At 42.5% G+C, this 17,410-nt stretch overlaps 1 protein-coding gene across 2 annotated transcripts in view; it reads left to right on the top strand.

Annotated features, from left to right (window-relative positions):
* The first annotated feature begins 1,745 nt into the window (after nucleotides 1-1,745).
* LOC124128853 (multiple epidermal growth factor-like domains protein 10) overlaps nucleotides 1,746-17,410 on the top strand; it is a 290,638-nt gene continuing 274,973 nt past the window's right edge. Inside the window, exons 1-5 of one of the 2 annotated variants that reach the window (XM_048390240.1) lie at nucleotides 1,746-1,903; nucleotides 4,718-4,770; nucleotides 5,494-5,799; nucleotides 10,860-11,144; nucleotides 16,083-16,388. In XM_048390240.1, the coding sequence (XP_048246197.1) occupies nucleotides 4,740-4,770; nucleotides 5,494-5,799; nucleotides 10,860-11,144; nucleotides 16,083-16,388 (928 nt within the window). In that variant the 5' untranslated portion in view covers nucleotides 1,746-1,903; nucleotides 4,718-4,739. Of the gene's footprint in view, nucleotides 1,904-4,717; nucleotides 4,771-5,493; nucleotides 5,800-10,859; nucleotides 11,145-11,177; nucleotides 11,407-16,082; nucleotides 16,389-17,410 lie in introns of those variants that run through there. The other variant, XM_048390241.1, reaches the window with a different exon arrangement.

Genomic DNA, 17,410 nt, shown 5'->3' on the forward strand with positions numbered 1-17,410 from the left:
CATCAGTCAGCACTGCTGTAACAGCAATACTATCGTACAGTTATACGTCAGTCAGCACTTTAGTAACAACGATACTGTAATACAGTTATAAAACAGTTAGCAATGCAGTAACAACAATACTGTAATATAGTTATATAACATTCAGCACTGTTGTAACAACAATATTGTAAAACAGTTATATGACAGTCAACACTGCAATAACAACAATACTGTCATACAGTAACACATCAGTCAGCACTCCAGTAACAATATTACTGTTACACGGTTTTACATCAGTCAGCACTGCAGTAACAGAAATACTTCATACAGTTTTACAATAGTCAGCAGTCCAGTAACAGCAATACCATCATACAGTTATACAACAGTCAGCACCCCAGTTACAGCAATACTGTCATACAGTTATACAACAGTCAGCACTGCAGTAACAGCAATGTTTTTTTAGAGCAATACAACAATCAGCACTCCAGTAACAGCAATACTTCATACAATTATACAACAGTCAGCACTCCAGTAAAAACAATATTGTAATACAGTTACACAACAGTCAACACTGCAATAACAACAATACTGTCATACAGTTATACATCAGTCAGGACTGCAGTAACAGCAACACTGTTACACGGTATTACAACAGTCAGGACTGCAGTAACAGCAATACTGTCTTACAGTTATACAACAGTCAGCACTGCAGTGAAAGCAATACTGTCATACAGTTATACATCAGTCAGCAGTCCAGTAACCGCAAAACTGTCATACAGTTATACAACAGTCAACACTGCAGTAACAACAATACTGTCATACAGTTATACATCAGTCAGCACTGCAATAACAACAATACTGTCATACAGTTATACATCAGTCAGGACTGCAGTAACAGCAACACTGTTACACGGTATTACAACAGTCAGGACTGCAGTAACAGCAATACTGTCTTACAGTTATACAACAGTCAGCACTGCAGTAACAGCAATACTGTCATACAGTTATACATCAGTCAGGACTGCAGTTACAGGAATACTTCAAACAGTTGTAAAACCGTCAGCACTGCAGTAACAACAATACTGTCATTGAGTTATACATCGGTCATCACTGCAGTAACAGCAATACTGTAATACAGTTATAGAACAGTCAGCACTGCAGTAGCAACAATACTGTCATTGAGTTATACATCTGTCATCACTGCAGTAACAAACAATACTGTAATACAGTTATACAACAGTCATCGCTGCAGTAATACCAATACTGTTAACAGTTATAGAGCAGGCAGCACGCCAGGCAAGAACAATCAACGATCGAGTTACAACAAAACTGTTCCAAGTTAATCAGTTCCCTAGCCAATTTTCAGACTGGATGTCATGTGTAAATAAAGCGACCAAACCGTTTCCATAGCCAATGGAAGTCTCTACATAAAACAAAGTCGATTGTACGAGTCCGATTATATCATGAGCATGTGTTTATGCATCATCGTTAAAAGGTAATGATACCAGGTGTTAACACACGTTGAGAACGGTACTGTGTTAGCGAGTCCTTTGTTCAGTGTGCATGTCAGGGGTAAACACGCCTCCGTAGACAACACTTGGCACTTGATTCGGTGACTCGACTTCTGACTATGGACCTGTTCGTCAATGCAACAGTCTGCACCACCCGCATAGGAATAATGCTTCGACCGCCTTCAGTCTATTCAACTGCATACCCTGAAAAGCTTCACAAGCTATACAAGCACACTGACACAACTCGGGTGTAGTCCCGACCTTCAGTGCACGATCAACAGGTATTGCCTCGCTAACTCCGCGTTAACTTCCAGAGGATATTACAGTGCTGATGAGTGTTTTGTTGATTGCTGGTGAATATGTTGGAGGGACACTAGCTGGGGACAGTGACAGCAGTGTGTTCATGACTTTCGGTAAGTCGACGTCCACTTATAAAGTTACAGCCATATTAGACTTGTATATATTCTGAACACACGACTCCAGATGTGTCGTTGAAATTGTTCGTAGTTACAAAACCATTTACTACAGAGAGCGAGATGCAGCATGCAATCATCACTACAGATCCACGTTGACATGTATAATAAATATATCAACGTGGAGGACTTCAAGGAAGGAATTATTCAGGGTTTGTCGCTAACCTACTTTTGTACGGGCAAGGCTATTGAGAAACACAGTGTGACTCATGGCGGCCATTTTGTGAACTTGAATATGGCACCCGAGTGTAAGTATTTGGGAGAAGCCTATTTATCATTTAACTAAAGCATTTATCCATGACATAAGCTTATGAATCAAAAACATGTATGTCATACCCCAATGACATAAGTATGCAAATTACATATGCAAATTAGATAACCGGAAGTGGGACTTTTTTCGCCGGTGCACGTGAGTAGGTGTTTACAAACAACATGGATACCTTTGATGTTGGAGACAATGTTTTAATAGATCAAAGGGGAAGTGCTACAGTGATATCCGTGTTGACAAATGGATATTACAGGTTACAGGTTGATGGTACCGAATTTGAATTTGACTGTGATGAAGGCAGATTATCAAAACTTCCCTGTGGCCAAAGTTTCATCATCGAAACGCCATCGTCGAGCACGGCGAAGCAGACGACGAACACAAAGCCGAAAGATGCCCAAGGAAGATTTGTGGCTGTTGAGGACGGCATGATCGATTGTGTGATCCTAGACAATCAAAACAAAAACACAGCCAAGAAAACTTTGTACGATTTGAAACTGTTCGATAACTTTCTAAAAGTCCAAAATGAATTTCGCCAAATGCACGAAATCCCCCCAAACGAACTAGGCAAACTTCTCTGCAAGTTTTTCATTAGTGTTCGAAAAACAAATGGGGAAAATTATGAACCAAACAGTCTCACGGGTTTTCAGAGCAGCATCGACAGATCACTAAAACGAAGGGGGTATGGCTATTCACTCACGTTATCTTTAGAATTTTCACGATCACGGGAAGTATTAAAGAGGAGAAAAATTGAACTAAGAAGGGCGTGGCAACTTACAAAGGAGAGCCGACCCGAATGGTGATGAAGAGATCGAGTCCCTGTGGCAGCCCGGATCCATTGGAATCAGTTACCCAATGAGCATAATATACTGTCTAGGGCTCTACAACACAATCCATTTCGGGTTAAGAGGTGTCAGTGATCACTACAACATGTGTTGGGGGGACATCACATTGCATGTTGATGGAGACGATCACGAATATCTCGAACTGTCCATGAGAAAAGAAAAGAATAGGTCCGGGTAGAATCCTCGTGATTGTCTCGACGTTAGGCCCAAAATGTGGGCTAATGTTGCTGATCCCTGTGCACTGTGCAGGTGTATAAGTTGTATGCATCCACGCGTCCACTCGACTTCTGTCGAGATGACGATCCCTTTTACATCGGCACACACACTTTAGGTATGCCTAAACCTGGCGATCAGTGGTTTATCCGCTATCGTATTGGGAAAAAGAAACTTTCCTCTCTCATGAAAAACATGTGCGATGCCGCCAGTCTCCAAACATTGAAACGACTCACAAACACCTTGTGCAAAAGTTGAATGACAATAATTTTCTGCCAAATCAAATAATGCAGATAACTGACCACAAAAACATCCATTCCGTGAACAATTACTGTCATATTAATCCTGACCAGCACAAGCAAATATCCAACATCATGTCACGAAACACTCCATCCCACACTGTGACATCCCAGCTTGTTGGTGAAACTCCCGTCATGCAGAGCGGCCCCTCGCGTAATGTCCAAATCGACAGTAGACAACACAATCAGCGGTCTCAAATAATAAATGTTTCTGGTGGTGTCAACACTATGTTTGCTGGCAACATTACTGGTGGAAACAGTCCGGCCCGGTCCCAGTCAAAAGACGCCGGATTGTCATCGAAAGTGATAGTGACACCGACTAATGCATCTACTCTGACCTCTCAGCCGCGAGACATTCTTCAAGTGAGAGAGCGGTTTGATTTGAAACTATATATCATAAGTGAAGTTACACCAGAGATATAATCAGATTACACAGAATCGTTGTTGTTACCGTTATTAAAGTTTCAATTATTCTGCAAAAGTCTGTTCAAGTATTTTGTTTAAAATAATCCGAGGATCTTTTTTTCTCAGCGAAGGTTTACATGGCTATGGAAAACATGTATCACTTCGCACGATACTGATATTAATGTTTAATGCAATTATCCCTTAATTTGGAAGCAAAAATGTGAAAATGATAAATAGAATTCATCACTCGTGTTTTTTAATATGGGAAATATCAACCTCGTCCCGTTAATCGGTATTTGCCTCGCCAAAGGCTCGGCAAATACCGATTATCTAACGCTCGGTTGATATTTCCCATATTAAAAAACACTCGTGATGAATCCTCTATTTATCGCACGTCGCGATATTACGGGAATGCTGCTAACCCGGGGAAAAACTCCTTGAATGGTAACTCTTGTCTACTTCTCTATTTATGTTTGTTTGTTGTTTAACTCAGAAGTGTTCCAGATATATGACGACGGTCTGTATATAATCGAGGCTGAGCGAGACAATCCAGTGATCATGAGCGTCACCAAGCAAGGGGTTGCTGAAGATGAATACAAACCCGGATCTCAACGGGTCACTTTTTACTTATGTTTTGAGACCTATTTATAATAATTGTATTAGCAAAATATAACTTCAGTGTAATCTTAACAATTGGATGACAACGTGTATTTTTTATTTTTTTCAGGAGTTATTGCCTACATGCTGAAATGCGTGGATCGTCGTTGCTGATCATATTGCGTAAGTGCAAAGGCTACCACTATATTAATTGCTATGTTTACACTTGAAGTTAACTAAATGTATATACTTCTTTAAATGACACGGCATAAGCTACAGTAAAATTGAAAACAAAGTTTACTTTTGGCTTTCAACATTTTTTTCCCTTCAATGCAAAGTATCGATACAGATGCAAGTATATTTCTTTACCGTGAGCAATAGCTCGGTAGAACGAGATTACATCGCTGATGATGGACAGAATATGAAATCTATAACTCAACCATGTCTTAATACATGCATATACACGAGAACACATCCAGACTGTGTGTTTGTATTGTTACCTTGTTATGTGTAACTAGACTGAGGCCGATCCTGTCTTATATAATATGTATGTATTGTGACCTTGTTATGTTTAACTAGACTGAGGTTGACCTGTCTTATATGTATGTCTTGAACGGTGGACCTAAGTTCATACTCATAGTCATATGATCTTGAATGTGAGTGAGTGACTTTGGTTACACACCGTTTTGAACGACTTGTCATCGTAACATGGGAGGAAATTCCTATGCGAAGCAGGTCTTTGGCGTTTACTGCTGAGCTGAAACCCACGAGAAGGATATGGTGGTGTCTATCCTGGACACATGATCAGTGCGAATCTGGGATACACACGCTAGTGTCTTAACCCCTTAGATGACTGACTACTAACAGATATTATAACTATGTGTCTCATTTATTTTCTGTTTTCAGTTTCTGCTGTACAGGGTGTCCTAGTGTGCGAGTGGGGCAAGTATGGACACAACTGCGACCGACTATGTTCAGATCACTGTAGACTTCATCCTGGCAGAAACCTTCGACACTGTCAGAAAGATACTGGGAAGTGTTCAGAAGGGTGTGTTCGTGGTCGGCATGGTGACCTCTGTGATCAACTTTGTAGCCCGAACTGCAACAAGACCACGTGCAATCAACCCAACGGGGGATGTACCCTCGGGTGTATAGAAGGATACAGTGGATACTTCTGTAACACAACAATAGGTACACAGATGCAAACAACAGGTGCACAGATACAGTTCGATACACATATCCTGATATTAGTATTTTATCCTACCTTTTCTATCTTTTTATCTGAATATGAGATTATTATTCTGTCTTCGGTTGGGATGAACTTTCAAGTGATGGTTAATAGATCACTTTCATTGAACTGTTTTCATTGAGACTTTTGCAGTACTTTCTACACGAGAAATATGCTCGCTTAATCGATTCCTTTTCACTGTTTGTAGCACAGATACATGTGATTATATTTATGAGGTTAAACCACAAAACAAAACAACAGGTACACAGATACAAACAACAGGTGTACAGATACAGGTCGATAAACAGATCCTGATATTAGTATTTTTGTATAATACGTATTTTATCTCTCAAGGTTTTTTATCTCAGACTAATTTGGTAAATCAGTATATATATATATAAATTCCTGACATGGCAAAACATCTCCAAAACAAACAATCCTTAAATGACATGTATACATTTAAGAATCTTGTTTTAGAAAAGCACAACAGACTTTCATAACTTAATCGTGATATATCGCAGATAATACAATTCTTTTTACAATAACCAACTCTGTAAATACTATCAACACAATAAACGTTTGATTGCACAAAACCTTGCATTTGGGAGTACCAAATGTTAACATTCACAATGCATCCATGGTATAGCTTAATGGTTAAGGTATGTACGTCTAAATACATCCCATAATTTCAAGTTTCCTTACTTCTTGTTATATGAACGTAAATTTCTTTGAACAACTGAGGACAAGATTAACTTTTTCCTGTATATGAGATTATTAATTTATAAATTTATCATATCTCACACTTCTCGCATTCCTTTCTTCTTCTTCGATCTAATGTGGAAACTTGCTTGAACCATGTTTCCAGCTTCTGAAATAAAAACATTCACCCGAAAACCCCTGCATCTCTATGGTAATGTCCATAAGCTAGGTCAATTGCGTGTTTCCCATGCACGGCAAGACTGCTTGAACTGACGATGTGTACACCTCTGCCAATTCATTTTCTTTCTCATCGCTACTGTGTGGTGACGTATTTTGACTTTAAGAGAAATTTGTTTGTCCTTCGCCACGTTTTGTCAAATATTCTACGGCCTATAATTATGGGCAAAAAGGACAGACAAGGTCCTATTTCTAAAGAATGCCAACATACTTAATCTACATCGGACCCTCACTCCTCACACGGATGATTGTCGAATCTCGACCTGTTGAACACTCTAAATCAGGTTGATGTCCGCAGGGTATAAACTGACTGATCCTGATCACGCTCTCGTTCAACCCACCGGTCGCTCCGCTCCATTCAAAGTACCGCACTTGGATTTGGCTTGTTCCACTCCTCTTGCTGATCCTGATATCCCGGGACGCTTTTGATCGTCATGCTTTGGATCGACGATCGTCTTCTAGAAGAAGGATCGGCCCTCCTACTCCCAAGATTGGCATTCCCGCTCCCAGGATCCGTGTCACCACTCTCGATCTCCAACTGATAACGAATGCCCACCCCAAGATCGTCGTGCTTACTACCAGCGACTAAGATACCCTTACTCAAGGTTTCCCGACTACCGTCTTTTGTGTGACGACAACCCTTGACCTACTCCTAAATCTAAGGATTGTTGTTCGTTAACACATAGAGAACGCAAACATCATAGCCATTCCCGAAGCTGATCTTGTTCCATTCACAGATCGGCGGATCGTATTCCCTCTTGGTCGGTCCTCAGGACCCTAGTCCACCTATCCTTCCCACAAATTGGGATCACCAGGATCACCAAAAAAGTACGAAACCATCGTGTGACCCCCTCGTGAAAGCCATATCTAATGTGATATCCGTCTCAGAAGGACTGGACATCATCTTACGAGGTTGAAGATCAGGACCTAACACACTTGGATACCACAGTTCACCATACACTCCTTCTAGTGTCTACGATTTTGTAAGCTGGGGACATGCTCTCGGTCTCTCTCTCATTCCCAAGAAGATGCCTATATTCGTGGAGTGATCTCCTTATACAGGATTTATTCACACAGATCCTGGACCTCCTCTCTCACCATTCTGACTCCAATTGGAAGATCAGGAAAAGAAAGATCGGAGCTATCCCCAATTTCTTCCTGCCCTGCATGATCATCATGAACTTCTCTGATCCTGGACTAATCCCTTTTGGACCCAATGGACTCCTTTTAAGAACAGCGCGACTGGGACCGTTCACGTTACAGAAACGTCCGTAGGCGAAATACTGGGGCTATTTGTAAGCAATTGGACCATTCTTGTAGACCCCTTTGTGACACAGCTAGTGCAACAAGGTTATTGACTACCGCTGAACGCGCCACCACCTATGATGTTCCAACCTCTAAAGAGAACGTACCCGGCCAGGCAATTACCAACGTGGATCAACGCTGTAGGTACATTACAAGCAAAAACTGTATCCAATATCTCGGCACACTTCCCACGACCCCCAGGTTTTATTTCCCCATATTCCTTGTCCTCAAAAATCACAGTCTAAAACTCCCACTCATTTTCAAAATGAAGATCTTCAACGCTACATCTCACACAAAATCGATCATGCTCCTTCGCACACTCTTTCATCCCGGCAATTTTATGGTCTGTCTCGATCTCCAAGATGCTTATCTGCACGTTCCTAACGGGAGCACTGTCACTCGTTTGCGACCTCAGTTCGTTTTTTAAGGCTGCATCTACCAATGGAAGGTGCCTCCATTTGGCTCGGCCCCTTGGCTCTTTACTCACCTTACCTGTCCCATCACGAAGTTCCTACATCTGCTCGGGATCGTGTTCGATTCCTACCTCAACGACTGCATTCAAGTTCACACAAATGCCGATTTCCTCCATCAACAACTCAACTTCATGCTTCGTCTTCTCAGACAACTCGACTTGTTAATCTGCATTCAAAAGTCGAAATTCATTCCCACCCAACATCTCAATGCAAATGGGGCCCTGTTTGACACTCAGGAAAGTATGATGTTCATCCTGCTCGACTGGGGGATGAAGATTCAACGACTCAACGACAAACACCCTCTTTGACTATGCCAGTGGCAACAACTCCTGGGCCTCCCAACATTCTAATTGACCACTTCAATGTTTTCTTGCGCACTTAATTAGGATCAACGATTGTCACACGCCCATCTCTTTAACACTCCATCGTAGCCCTCATCTTCAATGGTGGCTGGTCGCGTCGAGAGTTTGTGGAGGGGTCTCTTTGAGGCCATTTGTCCTGTCCCATCATCTGTTCATCGATGCTTTAACCATCGGATGGGGAGCACACGGTGCAGGGCGGTGATCTGACGTAGAAGGTTGACTCCACATCAACAATCTCGAATTCAAGGCATATCTTGCATTGGTCGAACCTTCTCCGCTCCTCCTCCCTCATGGTCTAGTTGACAACATGGCGTTGTGTGCTACATCAACAGATTGGGTCCATGAAGTCGATGTCCCTACTCTCACTCGCTCTAGAGTTCTTTAGTCTCATTGACTCCCTCAACATCCATGTCCAGGGATATCCAACGTCATAGCAGACTCCCTGTCCCGACCCAACAAAACATCACCGACATCACTGTCTCTTCATCCAACATTGTTCCAATGAATTTGCCAACTTTTTCGGGCTCTGGAAGTAGACCTCTTTGCCACCTGCTTCAACACTCAGCTATACTAATTCATATCTCCCATCCACTATCCTCTGGCTTGGGAGCACGATGCGTCGACAATTTTGTGGGAAGGTCTCATTGAGTACGCCATCCCCCGGTCCTGCAGGAGTTAGCAGCCACCAATCGCCTGTCACTGATTTTGGTCGCGCACTCTATTGGCCTACTTGAAATAGGTTCCCAACCTTGCTTAGGCTCGCTGAAGAATGATTTCATCATCTTCCGCTCCGCAACGACCTACTCCTTGAACGTCACTCTCAGTGGCTCCATCTATCCCTTCCAACGCTACATCTCTGCGTTTGGGGCATCTGCAGAAGTCTCTCACCACAAAAGGTTATTCCAAGGGGTAGCGAAGACCATCACTGCTGCCCATCGTTCTTCCAACCGGCGCCTTTACGACCACAAGTGGACAGCCTTTAAGACTTGTTTTGGCGCTTGTGATATTTCCACTCCTACCTCGGCCTCGGCTCACAGATCACTGAATATTTGCATCACCTGCCTTCAACCAGGAAACTTAAGGGATCCATGTTGGCCATCGACTCGTGCGGTTGCTTCTCTCCACAGTAACTGCACCCTTTCAGCCATTATAGGGCGTGTGTGTGTGTGTGTGTGTGTGTGTGTGTGTGTGTGTGTGTGTGTGTGTGTGTGTGTGTGTGACACTGTTTTTCAAAATTGTAATACAAAATCCATATTACACTTTCTAGATCAAGCTTCCTCGTGTATATCTCACGGTTGTAGTATATACAGGTTAGGGTGTCTACAGCCGACCATCCAACCGTGAGATCAAATGCAAAGTATGAGATAGGATAAGTTTAAAAGTTTGGAATTTTCAGTATAAATTGTATATTTATATACTTATCCTATCTCACACGCCATAGTCCCACCCGACCATCACCGGATCTCATGTGCTCTAGGCTTATAGCTCTGCGAAGGAGAATGGATTGGTAGAGGTGTACACCTGCTCAATTCCAGCAGGGAAGCACGCAATTGACCTATCTGGACGTAACCAGAGCGATGAAGGGACGTTCGGGTGAACTTTTTCATGTCATATATATGTATGTATGTATTGTGACCTTGTTATGTATAACTAGACTGAGGTTGACCTGTCATATGTATGTCTTGAACGGTGGACCTAAGTTCATACTCATAGTCGTATGATCTTGAATGTGAGTGAGTGACACCGTTTTGAACGACTTGTCATCTTAACGTGGGAGGAAATTCCTATGCGAAGCAGGTCTTCGGCGTTTACTACTGAGGTGAAACCCACGAGAAGGATATGGTGATGTCTAACCTGGACACATGATCAGTGCGAATCTGGAATACACACGCTAGTGTCTTAACCCCTTAGATGACTGACTACTAACAGATATCATCACTATGTATCTCATTTTTTTTCTGTTTTCAGTTTATGCAGTACATGGTGTCCCAGTGTGCGAGTGGGGCAAGTATGGACACAACTGCGACCGAATATGTTCAGATCACTGTAGACTTCATCCTGGCAGAAACCTTCGACACTGTCAGAAAGATACTGGGAAGTGTTCAGAAGGGTGTGTTCGTGGTCGACATGGTGACCTCTGTGATCAACTTTGTAGCCCGAACTGCAACAAGACCACGTGCAATCAACCCAACGGGGGATGTACCCTCGGGTGTATAGAAGGATACAGTGGATACTTCTGTAACACAACAATAGGTACACAGATACAAACAACAGGTGCACAGCTACAGTTCGATACACAGATCTTGATATTAGTATTTTATCCTACCTTTTCTATCTTTTTATCTGAATATGAGATTATTATTCTGTCTTTTTGAGACTTTTGCAGTACTTTCTACACGAGAAATATGCTCACTTAATCGATTCCTTTTCACTGTTTGTTGCACATATACATGTGATTATATTTATGAGGTTAAAACACAAAACAAAACAACAGGTACACAGATACAAACAACAGGTGCACAGATACAGTTCGATACACAGATCCTGATATTAGTATTTTTGTATAATACGTCTTTTATCTCTCAAGTTTTTTATCTCAGACTAATTTGGTAAATCAGTATATATATATAAATTCCTGACATGGCAAAACATCTCCAAAACAAACAATCCTTAAATGACATGTATACATTTAAGAATCTTGTTTTAGAAAAGCACAACAGACTTTCATAACTTAATCGTGATATATCGCAGATATCACAATTCTTTTTACAATAACCAACTCTGTAAATACTATCAACACAATAAACGTTTGATTGCACAAAACCTTGCATTCGGGAGTACCAAATGTTAACATTCACAATGCATCCATGGTATAGCTTAATGGTTAAGGTATGTACGTCTAAATACATCCCATAATTTCAAGTTTCCTTACTTCTTGTTATATGAACGTAAATTTCTTTGAACAACTGAGAACAAGATTAACTTTTTCCTGTATATGAGATTATTCGATCTAATGTGGAAACTTGTTTGAACCATGTTTCCAGCTTCTGAAATAAAAACATTCACCCGAAAACCCCTGCATCTCTATGGTTACGTCCATAAGCTAGGTCAATTTGCTTGTTTCCCATGCACGGCAAGACTGCTTGAACTGACGATGTGTACACCTCTGCCAATTCATTTTCTTTCTCATCGCTACTGTGTGGTGACGTGTTTTGACTTTAAGAGAAATTTGTTTGTCCTTCGCCACATTTTGTCAAATATTCTATGGCCTATAATTATGGGCAAAAAGTACAGACAAGGACCTATTTCTAAAGAATGCCAACATACTTAATCTACATCGGACCCTCACTCCTCACACGGATAATTGTCGAATCTCGACCTGTTGAACACTCCAAATTAGGTTGATGTCCGCAGGGTATAAACTGACTGATCCTGATCACGCTCTCGTTCAACCCACCGGTCGCTCCGCTCCATTCAAAGTACCGCACTTGGATTTCGCTTGTTCCACTCCTCTGGCTGATCCTGATATCCCGGGACGCTTTTGATCGTCACGCTTCGGATCGACGATCGCCTTCTAGAAGAAGGGTCGGCCCTCCCACTCCCAAGATTGGCATTCCCGCTCCCACGATCCGTGTTCCCGTGTCACCACTCTCGATCTCCAACTGATAACGAATGCCCACTCCAAAACCAGCGACTAAGATACCCTTACTCAAGGTTTCCCGACTACCGTCTTTTGTGTGACGACAACCCTTGACCTACTCCTAAATCTAAGGATTGTTGTTCGTTAACACATAGAGAACGCAAACATCAGAGCCATTCCCGAAGCTGATCTTGTTCCATTCACAGATCGGGGGATCGTATTCCCTCTTGGTCGGTCCTCAGGACCCTAGCCCACCTATCCTTCCCACAAATTGGGATCACCAGGATCACCAAAAAAGTACGAAACCATCGTGTGACCCCCTCGTGAAAGCCATATCTAATGTGATATCCGTCTAAGAAGGACTGGACATCATCTTACGAGGTTGAAGATCAGGACCTTACACACTTGGATACCACAGTTCACCATACACTCCTTCTAGTGTCTACGATTTTGTAAGCTGGGGACATGCTCTCGGTCTCTCTCTCATTCCCAAGAAGATGCCTATATTCGTGGAGTGATCTCCTTATACAGGATTTACTCACACAGATCCTGGACCTCCTCTCCCACCACTCTGACTCCAATTGGAAGATCAGGAAAAGAAAGATCGGAGCTATCCCCAATTTCTTCCTGCCCTGCATGATCATCATGAACTTCTCTGATCCTGGCCCAATCCCTTTTGGACCCAATGGACGCGACTGGGACCGTTCACGTTACAGAAACGTTCGTAGGCGAAATACTGGGGCTATTTGTAAGCAATTGGACCATTCTTGCAGACCCCTTTGTGACACAGCTAGTGCAACAAGGTTATCGACTACCGCTGAACGCGGCTCCACCTATGATGTTCCAACCTCTAAAGAGAACGTATCCGGCCAGGCAATTAGCAACGTGGATCAACGCTGTAGGTACGTTACAAGCAAAAACTGTATCCAATATCTCGGCACACTTGCCACGACCCCCAGGTTTTATTTCCCCATATTCCTTGTCCTCAAAAACCATAGTCTAAAACTCCCACTCATTTTCAACATGAAGATCTTCAATGCTACATCTCACACAAAATGGATCATGCTCCTTCGCACACTCATTCATCCCGGCAATTTTATGGTCTGTCTCGATCTCCAAGATGCTTATCTGAATGTTCCTAACGGGAGCACTGTCACTCGTTTGCGACCTCAGTTCGTTTTTCAAGGCTGCATCTACCAATGGAAGGTGCCTCCGTTTGACTCGGCCCCTTGGCTCTTTACTCACCTTACCTGTCCCATCACAAAGTTCCTACATCTGCTCGGTATCGTGTTCGATGCCTACCTCGACGACTGCATTCAAGTTCACACAAATGCCGATTTCCTCCATCAACAACTCAACTTCATGCTTCTTCTTCTCAGACAACTCGACTTGTTAATCTGCATTCAAAAGTCGAAATTCATTCCCACCCAACGTCTCAATGCAAATGGGGCCCTGTTCGACACTCAGGAAAGTATGATGTTCATCCTGCTCGACTGGCAGGTGAAGATTCAACGACTCAACTACAAACACCCTCTTTGACTATGCCAGTGGCAACAACTCCTGGGCCTCCCAACATTCTAATTGACCACTTCAATGTTTTCGTGCGCACTTAATTAGGATCAACGATTGTCACACGCCCATCTCTTTAACACTCCATCTCAGCCCTCATCTTCAATGGTGGCTGGTCGCGTCGAGAGTTTGTGGAGGGGTCTCTTTGAAGCCATTTGTCCTGTCCCTTCATCTGTTCATCGATGCTTTAACCATCGGATGGGGAGCACACGGTGCAGGGCGGTGATCTGACGTAGAAGGTTGACTCCATATCAACAATCTCGAATTCAAGGCATATCTTGCATTGGTCGAACCTTCTCCGCTCCTCCTCCCTCATGGTCCAGTTGACAACATGGCGTTGTGTGCTACATCAACAGATTGGGTCCATGAAGTCGATGTCCCTACTCTCACTCGCTCTAGAGTTCTTTAGTCTCATTGACCACTTCAACATCTATGCCCAGGGATATCCAACGTCATAGCAGACTCCCTGTCCCGACCCAACAAAACATCACCGACATCACTGTCTCTTCATCCAACATTGTTCCAATGAATTTGCCAACTTTTTCGGGCTCTGGAAGTAGACCCCTTTGCCACCTGGTTCAACACTCAGCTATACCAATTCATATCTCCCATCCCCGATCCTCTGGCTTGGGAGCACGATGCGTCGACAATTTTGTGGGAAGGTGTCATTGAGTACGCCATCCCCCGGTCTTGCAGGAAATAGCAGCCACCAATCGCCTGTCTCTGATTTTGGTCGCGCACTCTATTGGCCTACTTGAAATAGGTTCCCAACCTTGCTTAGGCTCGCTGAAGAATGATTTCATCATCTTCCGCTCCGCAACGACCTACTTCTTCAACGTCACTCTCAGTGGCTCCATCTATCCCTTCCAACGCTACATCTCTGCGTTTGGGGCATCTGCAGAAGTCTCTCATCACAAAAGGTTTCTCCAAGGGGTAGCGAAGACCATCACTGCTGCCCATCGTTCTTCCAACCGGCGCCTTTACGACCACAAGTGGACAGCCTTTAAGACTTGTTTTAGCTCTTGTGATATTTCCACTCCTACCTCGGCCTCGGCTCACAGATCGCCGAATATTTGCATCACCTGCCTTCAACCAGGAAACTTAAGGGATCCATGTTGGCCATTGACTTGTGCGGTTGCTTCTCTCCACAGTAACTGCACCCTTTCAGCCATCATAGGGCGTGTGTGTGTGTGTGTGTGTGTGTGTGTGTGTGTGTGTGTGTGTGTGTGTGTGTGTGTGAGTGTGAGAGAGACACTGTTTTCCAAAATTGTAACACAAAATCCATATTACACTTTCTAGATCAAGCTTCCTCGTGTATATCTCACGGTTGTAGTATATACAGGTTAGGGTGTCTACAGCCGACCATCCAACCGTGAGATCAAATGCAAAGTATGAGATAGGATAAGTTTAAAAGTTTGGAATTTTCAGTATAAATTGTATATTTATATACTTATCCTATCTCACCCGACCATCACCGGATCTCATTTGCTCTAGGCTTATAGCTCTGCGAAAGAGAATGGATTGGTAGAGGTGTACACCTGGTCAATTCCAGCAGGGAAGTACGCAATTGACCTAGTTTCTGGACGTAACCAGAGCGATGAAGGGACGTTCGGGTGAACTTTTTTATGTCAGAAGCTGGAAGCATAGTTCAAGCACGTTTCCACACAGGATCGAAGAAGAAGGAAGAAATGCAAATTATGAGAGAGGATAAGTATATAAATAAACAATGTATACTAAAATTTGCAATTTTTTCATATGGGACGAACTTACAAATAATGGTTAATAGATGACATTTCCTTAAGTTGTTTTTATTAGTATTTTGCAGGACTTTCTACGTGAGAAATATGCACACTAATAAGATCCCTGTTCGAAGGTATTATGTTTATGAGTTTTAAACTTCATTCAAGAGAAGTCAATCTTCTCTCTTGAGAGTTTAATCCAACCATTGTCCACATTAACTTCAAATGAACTTCTGTTTTTAGTTTCTGCAGTGGAGGATGCCCCAGTGTGCGAGTGGGGCAAGTATGGACACAACTGTGACCGACTATGTTCAGATCACTGTGGACTTCATCAAGGGAGAAGCCTTCAACCCTGTCACAAAGATACTGGGAAGTGTTCAGAAGGGTGTGTTCGCGGTCGGCATGGTGACCACTGTGATCAACTTTGTAGTCAGAACTGCATCAGCACCACCTGCAACCAAGGCAACGGGGGATGTACCATCGGATGTATAGATGGATACAGTGGATATTTCTGTAACATAACAACAGGATCACAGATACAGTCAACAGGTACGCTGATACAGTTCCATTAATAGATCTTGATAAGTTATGTGTAAGCGTTGAGTCAGAACATAAGAACTTATTATAGATGTTGAAAAGGTGGTATACAGGGGATTTGCAGCTCCTAGTTTCATACGACTATTTTGATATTAGATGAAATGTACATCATTTTTGACATAAATCCAACCAAACTTTTATTTGGTTTTTATGTCAATAGATTATTAATTTTTACGGGATGTAATATGTGAACTCCTCACTTAAATGCGCTTCAATAGTGACACCCTAGGTAAAATATGTCAGCTTCCATTGAATGAGAAATGTTACAGTATACAAATTGCACCGACTGTACAAGTGGGGTGTTTTTGTTACACTAATGACAAACTTATAAACCGATACTGTCATAAAAATAAATAAAATGAATAATACTTGTTCAGTTGGACAAGAGAACATTTGAATTTCAACGTAGTAATTAACAGTATGTGTCGAATACTTCATGTGTTGATTGTAAGCCATTGAAAGCCACCTTGTCAGATTGGAGCTGTTAAAACAACCAACAAAACCTCACAAGTCACCGTGGAAATTAAGAAGTAAACGGGCTGTGATTTGGAGACATATGGAGGACATTTTGGATGTTACCTGGCAACGTTTTAGCATTTATGCGTGGCAGAGCAAGACGACGGTAAGTTATGCGTGTCACCATGTTGCACAGCCTCAAGGCTCAAGCCTGGCACTGAGAACAATACTCTTAGTGTGCGTCTCATTGCTTATTATATTGAGAAATGATACTGAGAGCAACCCAGGCCCTGGCTCAGGACGAACTTTAAGACAAACTACATTGGACAGCTCACGAAAACTGAGCTTGAAAGAAGTAATAGCTGAAATACAAGGATAGGGAGGGACATGTCAACTAATTTCGAGGAAATGAGCTCTGTAACTCAAGTAGAGAAAGAGGTACAGATTCTAACTGATGAAAATGGTGACTTTCGGGACCAACTTACTGACTGAACTCATAAAGTGGACATGCTGGATAG

The sequence above is a fragment of the Haliotis rufescens genome, unplaced genomic scaffold (assembly GCF_023055435.1).
Source record: "Haliotis rufescens isolate VD_foot unplaced genomic scaffold, xgHalRufe1.0.p SCAF_88, whole genome shotgun sequence".
NCBI lineage: Eukaryota > Metazoa > Mollusca > Gastropoda > Lepetellida > Haliotidae > Haliotis > Haliotis rufescens.